The 14,840-nt window shown below is 38.9% G+C and overlaps 1 protein-coding gene across 4 annotated transcripts in view; it reads right to left on the reverse strand.

Moving 5' to 3' along the window:
• SH3D19 (SH3 domain containing 19) overlaps window positions 1-14,840 on the reverse strand; it is an 82,027-nt gene that overhangs the window by 15,112 nt on the left and 52,075 nt on the right. For all 4 annotated transcript variants that reach the window (XM_039699848.1, XM_039699847.1, XM_039699849.1 and 1 more), the window contains 3 exons: window positions 5,952-6,059; window positions 2,481-2,593; window positions 135-193 (listed from right to left, as the gene is read on the reverse strand). In XM_039699848.1, coding sequence (XP_039555782.1) covers window positions 135-193; window positions 2,481-2,593; window positions 5,952-6,059 — 280 coding nt within the window. The remainder of the gene's footprint in view (window positions 1-134; window positions 194-2,480; window positions 2,594-5,951; window positions 6,060-14,840) is intronic.

Consider the following 14,840-nt stretch of genomic DNA (forward strand, 5'->3'; position numbering starts at 1 on the left):
TGCCTATTTATTAGTGAGCACAGTGCCCAGCCAAGACTACTGAGCTATGGCTGGAGTCAGTAGTGTCTACACTGAGATTATGCAAATTAATTTAGAAACAGCACATTTAAGGGCTTTTGAAGAACCACACTCACCTTGGGGGCAGTAGAGGTTCTAGCTGAGGCACTCCAGCTTGTTCTGAGTGATCAAACTCCTACAACCATTCAAAAGAAAAAAGATATTTCTTTAAGCCTAAGGAAAATAAAAAATCTTGTTTAAATGATGTAATTCTTATATCCTATGGACATGAAAAATGAGAGTTTCTGGAGGTCTGGTAGTAAAGCTACAACAATTCAAAAGAAAAAAGATATTTCTTTAAGCCTAAGGAAAACAAAAAATCTTGTTTAAATGATATAATTCTTATATTATATTATATCCTATGGACATGAAAGATGAGAGTTTCTGGAGGTCTGGGAGTAAAGTAGTAAGAATTATGGTGTGATTCTGCAATTTTAAAGTGTTGTTGAACACGGAGGAAAATATGGAGGGCAAATAACCTGATTTACCACCTGAAACACAGCTTAAATTGTGCATTAAATATGACCCAGACCCTCCTTTCCTACTACATGGCAGTAAGGACTTAAGAGCCAATTCCAGGAGAGTCATACAAATGTCCAATTACACTGCCCACAGGGATTTGCATTATCAACTTGGATTTAGCTTCGACACATGGAACACTTTGAACAGGCTTAAAGCAGAAAACATGACATTAATTCAACTCACACAGGACAGTGTCTCTTGCAAACAACATTAGCTCCCATTAAGGAAGGCATCAAAATATGTTTGCTAGAGATCTAACAAACAAATCCCAGTGAATCTTGCTTTGGCAGATTAAGGCATCACTCCTCCCAGCTGATTACCCCATACAGGAGGACATGTGCCATGTCTGAAGGGCTTGGACCACAGTGATGGATTAACAAGTGACCATCCTTACTGCCTCCTGCTGCTCGTTTTCATCCCAGTGCCAGAAAGTTCTGCCAGCTCTGCGGAACAAGCACAGCTGCTTCTGGAACAGCATCATAAATCAGAGTGCTGAATCTGGGTTCAAAAGAACCCTTTCAGAACCAGTACTTCTAGATAGGTCTAAATAGTCTTGTTTACTTAATTAGGTGCTTGAATGTGCCTGAAACTCATAAACAATTTCTGTGATTTTTCTCATCTAGAAAACACCCAGATATATTTTGTGACAAAATCTGACCCTTGATTGAGTCCCCAAATTTAATGTTCTGATTAAATGACCCTATTAGAAAGAAAACAACCTGCCACTTTCAGATGAGGATGTTATCCTCATACCAAAAATTTTCCTCTTCTGTGTGAAAAGGAAGAAATTTGTGCCAACTGCTGCTTATGGTCAACAATTTTTGCTGCTGCTGTTTAATCACTGCCACTGACAAACAATACTAGTTTTAGACGCACAGCTCTTACCTTTCCAAAGATAGGATTTCAATGTTCCAGTGGATTCAATACAATCTTTTTTTTTAAAAAAACATCCTCTGAAGCTTATACATGCCTGTCACAATAACCTGGATGACACTGTAAAAGTTTTGGAGTTCCACTGCATAAAATGTCATTTAATGTCTTGTTTCATAAATTTTTTTTTCAGCATTATCCAGAAAAGGTGGAACCTCTCTGAACAGCCTTTGCAATAACAACATTTTAAGACTCTTTATCTTAATAGCAGAGGTAACTACAAAGGCATTTGTTGGCAGCATCCATCTAGTAAGGACTCTTAATTTGATTTGATCTTTTACTGCCTGTGGCTTTCACAAGATTCTCTGCCATTCCTGTCATCAGAAAACTCAGTATTTGTAAATTTTACTGTCATTTTCTGGTTTAATTCCCTTTTGAAAATCTGTGTCAAATGTCATTTAGCTACAATGCCTACCATTACTATGTACATACTCTGGAGTAAGGAGCAGAACCTTACTTCCCAAAATAGGTGGTTCTACTCAGCAGAAACAATTAGAAGGAAAGAGCTGGAAAAAACAGCAAGCTTCATTCTGCTACAGAAAAGTTTCCTCTGCCTGCAAATTAGCACAGACACCAAGAGAAATTGTGTGCATGAAGGTAAAAGTATACATTTCTAAAGCACAACATTGACAACATTTCACCATGTAAATCCCACTGGACTTTGAGCCACTTTGCAATGCTTTTGACACTCACTTGTAAAATACCATGATTTCAGATGATGAATACAGAAAATTGAAGATAGATGTGATCAAAGCTTAATAAAATCACCAGAGTCTTTTAAAAAAACTGGCAGCAGTCTAAATTACCTAATTAATTAGAGAACAGGATTAAAAAAAAAAAGCCTTATATTTGAGTAGTTGTTTTCATCTTCTGGTCCTTCAAACAACTTACTTTACAAATGCTTGAGGATCACAAGAGATATTTTAACCAAAGCAGACAAAACTGTAACACAGGAAAATAGTCTAACTTACCCCTTTTTTCACTAGGTCACCACTGCTGGGTTTTCCCACTGTGATATTGGATGTGTTCCCAATAGGCTTTTCAGCAGGAAGTGGTGGAGGGCTATGTGGGTTGTCATTTAAAGCTGTAAAAAACAAAAAAACCCCCAAATTAAAGTCTAATTAATACCCTCGTCATGTGGATGAACAATAGGTAAAGGAATCCACTTTGTTTGGGGCATTTTTTGTGTGAATGCAACTTCCTTCCTCAAAGCTGGAGCAGCCAAAGGGAAAAACCACTTAAAGAGCATTGAAGGGAAAAGGGACATGAGGGGAACATTGTAACTCTGAGCTTGAATTCAGGAGTACTTCCCATCCTGCATAATGGATCTTCACTTTACTCAAGGACACAAGCAAGTAATTTCAGAATTTCAGGGTTTTAGCTGCAATATTTGGTGATACAATATTAGACAAGTAGAAGAGTTTCTACCCCTTGGAATGTCAGATTCATTACTGGATACCCTGAAACGCCATCACCACATTTCTAAACTGGCTCACTTTTTTCTTCAGCTGTCAGCTCCTGGAATATCCTTCAGGCTGGAAAACAGCTGAGGGTTATTTCAAGCAACCTTGAAAGATCAGGAGACTTGGATGGAAGAATCTCCAGAAAGGTAAAGGCAAGAAAATAAATTATTGCCTGCTACAAAATTCTGGATGACAGAAAACAGAGATGGAAGTTGCCAGGCAGTCTTTAAGGAGAAAAACAAGTTTAGGACATGGAAGAGGAAACATTACACATCTTACTAGGGAAGGGTGATGATGTCCTCATGCTCAGTAAAGAATAGAAAACCCTTCTAAATATTTTTTTTATTTCAATTTCTCTTTCAATTTCAATTTCCTTTCAACGTCTCTGCCATTGAAACTTGGGAAGCACTTGGACAGGTTTTACCAGCATATTTACCAAACATTTTGTGTTTCTATACTGGAACCATGTCGTCTATTTTACATCTGTTTGTACAACAGGAAAATTAACTTCATAGAAAGAACTACAGACACTTCAGCTCTTCTGACTTCCAGCTGAACTTGGAGTCACATAAAAATATGTGTAGATAGCCTGGACATTCATAGACTGATGAAAAAAAAAAAAAAGAGAAATGCTATTCAAAACAAAACTCTCAGCTGCTCATTTCACGAAAATTACTCTCAACAAAGAAACATAGGAAGGAGCAGTGTTGTTTATTTTCAACATCTTTGTTGCATTACTATTATGTAAAACACTGCTGTGATGTTTAAAGATGGATGTGTTCAATGGATCAGTTCAATTCTTAGGAGAAGTTCACAGTTACTGTGTTGGCAGTGACCAGGCATGGGAGAAAAAAGTTGGGAAGGTCATCACTTTTCTAAGGTACTGCAATGGATGAAAAGTAAAAACAATACCTGGCAGTAATTCCAAAAGAAATCTTTTTTAATCCTGTCTTACTGATAAAAAAAGTATAAAATATTAATTTACCAATTCCAGTCTTGATATATACACAGATGGCTTCATTTCCTCTCCCTTACTCTATTTAAGGTCAGAATTAAAGGAACTAGAGAAACAAGCAAAAAAATAATCCCCACATTCTAACCAGATCTCAACAAAAATGCTAGTCCTTATTGAAAACTTCACTGGAGTTCAAATTCTTAAGCAGTTCTGTCCCCTTTTTTGTGGTGCTGGGTGGCTGTTTTTAGGGGGTTTTAAAAATTTCTGTTATTTTGTTTTGTTTGTTTATTGGGGCTTTCAGTTTTTACTGTTCCTGACAGAATTTATCTCCTCAATAAACAAGGTGGCAGAAGACTCCCCTGTACTGAGATTATGTAGCCCCTTTACAATGCAAACCATACTATATCCATTTTTACTTTGACCCAGTTTTACTGTTCTCCTCTTTTAACTTCTAACAGGTTACATTTCTACACCTGCTCCTATTCGACAAAAGGTTATTCTGCTTTCTTGGAATATGCTTCTGTTCCTCCCTATCCCATTAATCATCTTCCACCCACTGATTCCCATAAGGCAGGCAAGGCAGTCCTTCAGAACCTCCTGCTGTTTTTGTAGCTAAGTACAGGACTGGCAGTCCTTTGTGGAAATTTCAATTACCACTAGAGAGCAGCAAGAGCCCAGTTATCTACAAGTTCAAAAGGGTATCCATCTTAAAAAAAAAAAAAAAAAAAAAAAAAGAAGTGGAAAAGAAAAAAAAAATAAATAAAAAGCCAACCAACTACCTGACATTATTTTTAATTGTAATTAAAATTTCCTTTATAGAGAACAATTATGTCAGTTTCTTTACAGTAGTTCATAAACATATTTTTCCAATTGAAAAAACTTTTTAATCAGGTATTAACAGTAAGACTTTTCCTCACAGCTTAATCTTCAGTCTTCTCTGCATTTTTAATCATTTCCACCACATTTCTTCCATATGCAGGGGAGAAGAAAACTGAGTATTTTAACAGAGGGTTGGTGACAGGGGGGAGATGGGAAATAATTAGTGAAACTCCGAGGAGAAATACCACCTGGCCATACAGTTATCAGAATTTGACTACTGTACACCTACTAAATGTGGCAAAACATGATTTTGAAACATGAGTTTTAAGAGCTATCTTTTGACATTTTTCCCTAAGCTCTGAGGATCAAAGATAAGGCCAAAGAGAATTCTGCAAGTACACACTCCAGCATACAAAGATCACCACAAAGACCTTGTGGCTCATTGATAAATTTCCACTGTGAGATGCTGTCAGTGCCATTTGTAAGGCTGTAAAGGATTAGAGGTGGCAGGCTTTAGGAATACAGTAACTCTCAGAAAGCTATAGTCAAGACCCTGCCATAAAATTAAGCACGTAAGTTTTTTGCATCCCACATGCCTTTTTTATTCCCTCAAACTGCTACCTTAACATTCTTGTTTAAATGGGCACAGATTTCAAAACTAGCAAGGATCAAAGGAACTTTTTGATTTAAACTATGAAAACTATGCTAAACATCCCAACCAAGTTGTATTTGAAGCAAAGTTGAATTGCTTTTCTTTTGACAAGGAAGCTTGGGAGCAGCACTAAACCTCAGCTGAGGTCAGCACCAAAGTCAGTTTGGCCAAAGGTTCAGCTCCAGAATATCATTTGGCAGACAAAACAAACTCGCTTCTGCTGCAGGGGTCTCCTCCAAGTCTTCCTTTCCAGCCTTTAGATCTGCCCCTTACACACAGTTTCACCCCTGATATGCATTGGCTCCCTCAGGTTTGAGAGACATCAGACTCGGGGGAGGGAGCCCATGAGGCAGCTGGCGGCAGGGAGAGCGGAACACGATGCTCATTGACCTCTGCCTCCCACCACAGCCCTCAGGCTGGCTCCTCTGACTTGTCAAACTGTACCATGGGATTCCTCTGGCTGCTGATACTAGCTAATAAACAGCAAGTCAGTTGAGCCCCAACTGAAATGGTTTTCTAACACATTTCTCAGACATTTGGGAGAAGAACTCACGTTTCCCGGGTTTAGCTGGGATTCGGATTACAGTGGGTTTCCGAGCCACAGCTGGCTGAGCCGTCTGTTCCTTGGCAGGTTCACTTTTGGTAAGGAACTGAAATGGATCTAGAAGGAGGAAAAAACCCCAACATTTTAACACTTATTTGTTGAACACAATCTTACCAAATATTGCTTTCATTATTAAGGGTATTTATATTTCACACTCAATACAGTAATAAAAATAGATAGATCAGGCTGATGCAACTAGCATACCCAGCTCTTTGTAAGTAACAGCTCTTCTTTGTACACCTGCTTTTATACTGACTTAACATAAACGTGCTCCAGATACCTTCTGGAATTATATGAGCCACTGAACAAGTGGAACTGCATTGCTTGGTAATAAGGACCTGAAATCAGAATGGCTTTAGGGAAGTGTTTACAAAGCACTTGATCTAGTGCACTGACATAGCTGTGAAAACATTCCATGAAAACTTTTAATCAACACAATCTTGTCAAAGCTAAACAATCAGCACTGCAGCAGATAAAATACCTACTGAAACATACAAAACCTTTAAATACTACTGATTACAAAAGGTCCTTGCTGTAGAACTAATTCTTTTGAAGATTCTGCATAATTTTGTTGGTTATAAACCTGGTGACATGGAGGGAACTGGTTCAGACCAAGGAGAGTTGTGCCTGAGCTCTGCCCCTGCCTATATCACTCATTCCTCTACAAGCCTGCCCAAACATTCCACTGGTAAGACAGGAGCAATGTTTCCCATGCTTCATTACCTTAAACACTGCTCTCTTATTAACAGGCATGGGAACATAGTCTCATGTAGAAGGCAGCTGTAAAAATACTAGTACATAAATAAAGTCCAAATTAATGTGTTCTTTCCCAAGTACACCTTCATGTCAAAGAGCAATACTTCTTTCTTCTTAACAACTGCTACTTCTTTATCAGACATTATCAAATTCTGCAGTAAAATGGCAATGCTTAACAGTATAATAAAAGTGTAGAGTAGAAACTGGAGAAGGACTCTGGGTGATAAATCTGACACATATTCATAGCCACAACAACCAAGTCTGATCTCTTCTGCTGGCCTTTTCAGATGTGTAGCTCAATGAGGTGTTATTTATGGAGTGTCATAGTCCAAGAGAAGAAATATTCAGGGCATCTCTTTAAATTCCTCATGACTTTAATAAAAGCATACCCTTTCCCAAAACTATGGTCACACTTCCTCACAAAATTGGAAAAATCTGTGTTTGATAAAATTTTATCTTCAACACATAGAAAAAAATGTTATGTAATATGAAGTCATGATTTCTTATGGACAATTTTGAACAATCCAATCCAATCCAAGCAAGACACCATATATCTGTGCCTGGCAATTCACAGAAGATTTAAGAAAGTCCAGAAATGCAGCATTTATTTACGAACAACCTCATGCCCTCCCACATGCACACACTCGGTGGCCACAGCTCCCCCTTGCCAGTGCATCTGCCATCAGCCCCCTCTGGCCGTGCCCCCAGCTCCTGCTGCCAGTGTGCAGCTGTCACAACAGCAGGGACAACATGCCACCGGGCCCATGCATGCTCACCCTGCTCAGATGTCCACCTCCCACCAGCCCCTTGCTCAAGGCTTTCTTCACAGGCAGACCCATCCCGTATGGCAGTGCTGTGTGGATTTGTGCCATGGCCTCTCTCAAAGCCAACCTGCCTACAGGTTCCCCAGAAACCACCTGGCTACCTTCAGATCTCATTTTAATCAGGAATCAAGCAAATCAATTCCTTCTGTCAGGCTGCTTGTACAACAGCTGGGAGCGTACACTTCAGGTACAAAGGATCATGGCAGGTCAGAAATTTATTTACAGATAAAGGTATACAGGCTACAGTCAAAAATAAACTCTGTTACCATCTAGACAAAAGATGGCTCCATCACATTGTACCCAAAGATTTTCACTGCATCTGGAAATTAGGTACAGGCAACCCACAATGCTTTAGAATGCAAGGGTGAAACAACATTTTGTTCAAGCTATTGACTAGCACATATGAGGGTAGAGGGTTTAGGTCTCTTCAGTGAAAGCTGCATCACAGCAAGGGTTTTTGTAGAGGACTTTAAAACACAGACCACAAGTGGGGTAGAAGCATTCTGGAAGTACAGTCATTACAAGGAATCAAAATCCCACCATTGGAGCAAGACTGCAATATTCTTTTACTATTTTATACCTCCATCTGCTAGCTACAATGCTAACAATTGAATTGCATTAAAAAAACCCTGAAAATTTATCAAACCTTAACTTCTGTGCTGGTGTTTAGAGTGACTAAGAGCAGCTGAAAAAAAAACCCAAAACACTGAAACTGGGCTTTGCTCTCTCTTTTAGTTATCTAGTAACTCTCCATCAGACTTGAGGAGTGACCCTGGGGAGGCAGCAAGGCCTCAAAGCTGCATTTGCCTATAGGGAAGCTGGAGACACAGCCAGACACAGCTCTGCTCCAGGATGAGCAGAGGAAAGGTGAGCAGGGCTAAGTCACAGGCTCCTTGACACAGCATGACCATAAGGAACACTCTGGCACACAGAGCACCTCTCAGGGTAAGGTTCTGCAAAGGTGAAGGAAGTTCTGCATGAAAAACAAGGAAACAATTTTCCAAAGCCTCCATCTTATGAACATATAGACACTGAGAGAGCAAGTGGTAATGCTCTAAATATCCCAAACAATCACAGTTCTGTAGTCCCATAAATTTAAAGAAGATTTAAAATTATAAAAAATTGTTGTCAGCTGTTAATCACTGCTATACATAGAAACAGTTTTCTTGACCATTCAGCAGTTGGCAGAGGTCCTTACATCAATACATCTGACAATTTTTGTCTGAGAAAAGCAATTTCTAAGGCTGAGAAAAACATTTGATGAACGTTAGTTTTCCACTCATTATCTTATGTTCAATTATACTGTTGTCACCTCATAATTAGTTTAAAACTCATTACCTTGTTTGTGTTATTCCACTCCCCAGTGCTGGGTTTGCAGCAGAAATTGGCTGAGAAAATGACTGTGCTGCTTTGTGCAGTGGGACTGACAACATATCAAATTTTTATGTTGTTTAACAACAATTGGGCATCATTTGAGCATAATTCATGGAGGTGTGAAAACAGAATTGTTAATGTACTCATTTAAAGCTTCTCAGCTCAAGGAAATTAATCTGCAAGTAATTTTTCATAAGACAAATCAACAGACTTCTATTGATTTTTTTATTAAAGTTTTACAACAATGCTTAAAATCTGTGGCTTCCTTAGTCTCATTTTTCTAGAGCTCCTGTTTCAAAGGGTTATCTGATAACATATATTACTGTGCTTGTTGGCAGGAAAGACAAATGCAAGCTGTGTATTCAAATAAACCACATATAATCTCCTTTCTTTTAACAGTTTTGTAGAAACAACATTTTGCTTCCCACTGACATACACCACCCTTGTTTAAAATTTAAATTGAGGTTACAGAAGGTTTTGCCCATGCAAGAAGGATAGATGGGCATCTTCCTGAAATATTTACTGATAGTCTTTAAGTGGGAGGTGGTAGGATGGTAATAGATACCTCAGCAGCAATAAGGGGAATCTCCAAACAAATAGTAAATGGAAGGCTGAAAGCCCAGATAGTACTACCTGTTGTGAAGGTGCTCAGTCCTGCAAGAAGTACTCAGTACACATGGGAACAATGGAGTACAAAGGTGTGGATGCTGACATTATACTTGTCACTACAGAAGTATGCAACTGTGCCTACTTTCAAGGTTTAATTAAAAAAACTAAATCAGCTGTTGAAGGCGAAACTCCCACATTCCCTTCACACAGAACAGTACTGTCACCAGAGCCTTCCAGGAACAGACCTCATCAACAAATGCTTTTATTAAAACCTAGCCCTGTTTATTAACACCTAGCACTGTTCCATAAGCACTCTGATGTTTATGGAAGCATAATCAACCAATACTTGGGGAAAGATTCTCAACAACAGGCCCCTCCCAGTAATACAGCCAGAGAGTCAATGGAAACCTGACAGCCCCATCAAAGAAAGGGGCTCATGCTGAAGAAACACTGTGCAATGTCAAAAGTCTGAGGTTCACTCAGACATTTTAAATATCAACCTATTTACAACAATAAAGAGATGTATTAGACAAGTATGGTATCTAAATTGCAGCATCAGTGATTTTACCAATCTGTCTTCCACGGTATTTTTCATCAAGAAAATTAACAGTTCACTGTTTTCAGAAATGGATTTCTGACACAGAGAGAATAATATGGACTGCACCACCTTTCACAAAATATGCAATTTGCAGCTCGCTCTGCACGGAACACTGTCATGATCTGGCCATGACTGTAACTTTTAAGAGACTGGAAAATTAAAAAAAAAAAAAAAAAAAAAGAAAGAAAAAGAAGAAAAAAAAAAAGAGAGAGACAATGGGTGCATGTTCTTTCAGCATCTGATCTGTGCAAAACCTGAAAATAAGTTCAGGTGACACTCAGGCTTCTTGGTATTCTCTTAATGCTAGGAGACTAGACCAGCTCATTCAAATAAAAGGAATACAGTATAATTTGGGAGGAGACTTAGTACTGCTTCAGACTTAAAACTGGAGGAGAGGGAAGCAAATCTGCTTTGCAGAAAGAGCCTAGCCATCAGTGTGACAAAGGTGCACAAAGAACTACATAGAGTTTTGTATTCTCTGTAAAGTATAGAAAAAATTTGTCAAGACATGCCACAGAAGATTTGACTTAAATGTACTTGCTGAAAATGCAAGCTGTCCTTAACTGAGCAATGACATCTTATCCATGTAGTCAGAAAGGAGAGCAGATAAAATAATTCTACTATTAGAATAGCAAAACTTCTTGGAGTTTTGTAACACTTAATGACAATAAAAGCATTCATGGGGTAGAAAATGAGACACATACTACTTGTACATATAGAGATATAGATGGACCTTTTCTGAGCTTTTTCCTCTCTGGAAGTGGGGGGATGCCCACACTTTGCACCTGTGTGTATCCAAAAGCGTAACCCTTTGTTTGGTTCACTGTTCATCTGTACTAGTGAAGGTGATGGAAATTCCACTGCCTTTGGCACAAAAATACTGCGCATACCAGCATGAGCTATTGTGGCACAGTTTGGAGGCCACTCCTCTCTCACGGATCTAGTTTGCTAGTTGAACTGAGATTAGGATAGTTCAGAGAGCAAGAGCCTTCAGGAGGTCTCACATCAAGCCTCCTGCCCAGAACAGGTCAGTTGTGAGGGCATGTTGCTAGAAATTGGTTGTGTAACCTGGTCTGACTTCAAAAATTAGACGCTGGAGGGTATTTGGACATACAATGGGTGACCAAGAAAATATACCCCCAAACTGCCCTGAAGATTAAGAAACACAGCTTTGTCTGCTCCTGCCAGGTGAATGAATCATTCCCTATTGCCAAGAGATTGAAGTGCCCCAAAACAGGCAAGCTGGAAATTTCCAAAGCAGGTAATGGAAAGCAGTCAGACATACAATCTTTTTTTTTTTTTTCCAATTGAAAATGTGAAGGACAAGGTAATTTATGATGTTGTTTAAAATATCTGTCTACTCTGTTGCAAGAATCTCACGTGCTTTCAGCAAAAAAGGGGGGTTTTTAATAAACATTTTCTTTTAAATAAGCATTTTGTTGTTCTTTGACAAACTTTGTGAACAACGGATATCTGCATTATAAATATTGTAAAATAAACAGATTTAATTATCAGAGAAGACAGATCTTATTAAGAACATTATTACTTGTGTGTTACTTCACAGCATCTATAGATCTGGAACTCAAACCAAATAAATTTGCATTTGACAGCCTAAAGGGCTACTCATCTATTACATAGCTATGGTTTAAAAACCTTATTTGTTTCCTGAGCCTAGATATAAGGGCCTCTCCTGTGCCAACTTTCAAGGTCCTTGAAGACTCCAATTTATATCCACTAAGCAAGCATGTGTAGTGACTGAAGAGTTAATGGGTGCTTGTTATTACTTTTCCTGGAGACTGTCAACCTTGCAGCACAACCAACAGGACACAGCACAGCCCCCAATCTCCAACAGCAGCATGTCCTCAGGTAAAACTGTTTTTACAGGGTTTTATGCCAAAGAGCAGATTAAAATGGATGAGACAGCTCAATCTTTTCTGGGGTGATAATTTGTCAAAAAGTAAAAAAGGAGACAGGTGTCTTGAAAATAACCACAATAAGAGTCATCAGAAACACTGTTGAACCTTAAGAAAAGCTGCATTATTTTGATGATCTGTCTGGACTAATCTCTCAGTTAGAAGCATTTCCTTTTTTTTTTATTTTATTTTTTTCTTTTCCGTCCTGAGGAAGCAATTAAAATCAAGCAGCTGGGCAATATCCCCACAGCAGACAAATCTGGACTTACTCAAGCAGCAGTTTTTCCAAATTGTCTATAATGTCATACAAATGCCACCATTCACGCCACAAGAAGCAACAATACATATAAATGAATAGCAGCATTGCTTTAGTTGGATATTGTATCTCATCAGAGACACAAATGATCCTTTATAAGTATGATAAAGTAGTTAGACAGACAGACAGACACCCAAGACAATTAAGAAATGCAGTAGTCTCACTACTGTTGGACCTGAAGGTAATGAAGATATCAAAATGAGAGCTGTCTCCTGCTGGCAAGGTAAGGCACTCTCTGAACTACTTTTCAAAGCACCTGGTTTAAATTGAGTTCTGCTATGTCAGGCACAGAGCAATCAGTGAATTATATGCTGTTCTAGAGAGAAGAGCTCCCCGCATGCAAAAAGGAATAAAAATATTGTAGCAATATCATCTCCAAGTTTTAATTTAAATGTGTGCTCTAAATGCACCACAACCTGATCTTCTTGGTCCAAAACACATATTCTCATAACTTTCAGCAAGCAGGCACATTACATGCTTTGACATAGCAACTAATACAAGTTATGGGTAAAAATCATGAGTCTTCTGAAGCTGTGAAATTTACACAGTTAAACTTGCACTAGGATTTAATTTCCAAGCCTTGTAAAAATGGATAAGTGAGAACTGAGCCCACCTGAAGATTACCAAAACTCTTAACCACCAGAAACTGCACAAGTTCCTGTCACCAGCCATAAAAGAAATGCAGAAGTAACGCAGATGATCCAAAATACCACAACTATCATCAAAGCATTAGAACCAAAAGATGCAGAGTCCCAAACAAATGCCTTCACATTCTAAGTGACTGACTTAAATAGAAGTAATTTCATTAGGTTACAAATGGCTTTGAACATCAGCCTTTGAGTCCAAAATTATGGCAGTTAAAACTGTTTTGGCTGATGACAAAGCAGTTCCACAGATTTGTCATTGCTGACTTCTCCCTCCTAGCACTTCCCTAGGGCCACCATCATGTATTGGCTGCAAAATTCTGTCACAATTCACCTCTGGATTTTGAAGCTTCCAAAGCTCCCATAGACTTCAAGTTTGAGTGGACGCTGAAAGCTTTAAAAGAAATCTCAGTATCCAGAGTCTCCATTTGCACCAGAATGATTCCCATCTCCATACAGGCTGGACAAGGATAAAATTATTGATGTTTGGATAAGGGTGAACTCACTCAACTAACAGCTGAGCTGCTGGAAATGCTGTCAAACACTGACAAAACTCACAGGATTGCTGGAGGTAAACTTGAATTCAGCTAATTTTGGTAAATGAACTACCAGTTAAACACTGACATTTAGACAGGTGAAACTAAAGTGGTTTGCTGCCAACACTGTTGATCTTAGCACATATGCAGTATTCAAATATCTTTCACTTACTGTGGTGGTGGTAGCCTTCTGTTAGAGGAAGCTGATCTCTTACATCAGTCACCTAAACCGCTGTGGATACTCTGTTTTGCCTGTTTCACCTTTTCATTCATATGCTCCTTTCAACTTTTGCCTTCTGTGCCCTCCCCATCACACACTCACTGCCCCCTTCCCCTCGCTCCTCTGACAGCAGGAGCCAGCAGCAGCAGCAGGGATTGATCCCTGCAGTTCTGTCACATTGGCCCAACACAGCTGTGCTGCTCCAGACTAAATGAAGCTCTGCTAACACTGCAATATGCAATGTAATGCTGCTCTCTGACAAACAAGATGTTGGTGCTTGGCTTCCAATGCCACTGCGTAAAAGCCTTCCTCCTCTCCTAGGGTTGCCATAACAACAAGCAGAGCACTGTCATTTTGCTAAGTAATGACAATGACAAATATCTAAGAAATGCAAAGGTCTGGGGAACTGGGAGCAAGATTAGAGTTTCTCTTCCTGCCTTCACAAAACATTTTACCATGGATTCATCTTGCAAATCCCTAAGCTGTTCCTATGGGAACGTGAGAAATAGCTAGTGTTAGTGCTCTGTGTTGCCTCATTTTCAGAGAGCCAGTGTTGTTCTTGTGGATGCTCTGTCAGGACACTGCAGAGTATTAGTTATCCAGGGTACAGGATATGATCTTGAGCTCAAAAATGCCAGCAGAAATCTAGAATTAGTCCTAATTTTGCAGTGTAATAAAGTGGTAATGCTGCCATACCTTTTTCTCTTTAGCAGACAAGAAGGGATTGCAATGCAGATGACATTTTATTGAATTAATAAAATCACGGGCGGGTGACTTAAGAAGTCAGGAAACTATTCTATGAATAATTCCTCTGTTAACCACAGGGATGAAAAGCATTTTCTTCTTAATCAAATGAAGAATAACACCTAGGGCACCAACCAGAAAGAGTAAGAACAACACTCTTATCACTTCATCATGAAAGCTGTTTTTCTCAGGTGATTTTCCTTTGTGATCACTCAACCTCTGATTTAATGGAAGAATTAATGTTTTATATTTTTTCTAGGTTGTGGGCAAGTCTGTCTTTTAGTGTACATAGCTAAAACATTAT

This window comes from Passer montanus, unplaced genomic scaffold, assembly GCF_014805655.1.
Source record: "Passer montanus isolate IOZ18808 unplaced genomic scaffold, ASM1480565v1 scaffold14, whole genome shotgun sequence".
NCBI lineage: Eukaryota > Metazoa > Chordata > Aves > Passeriformes > Passeridae > Passer > Passer montanus.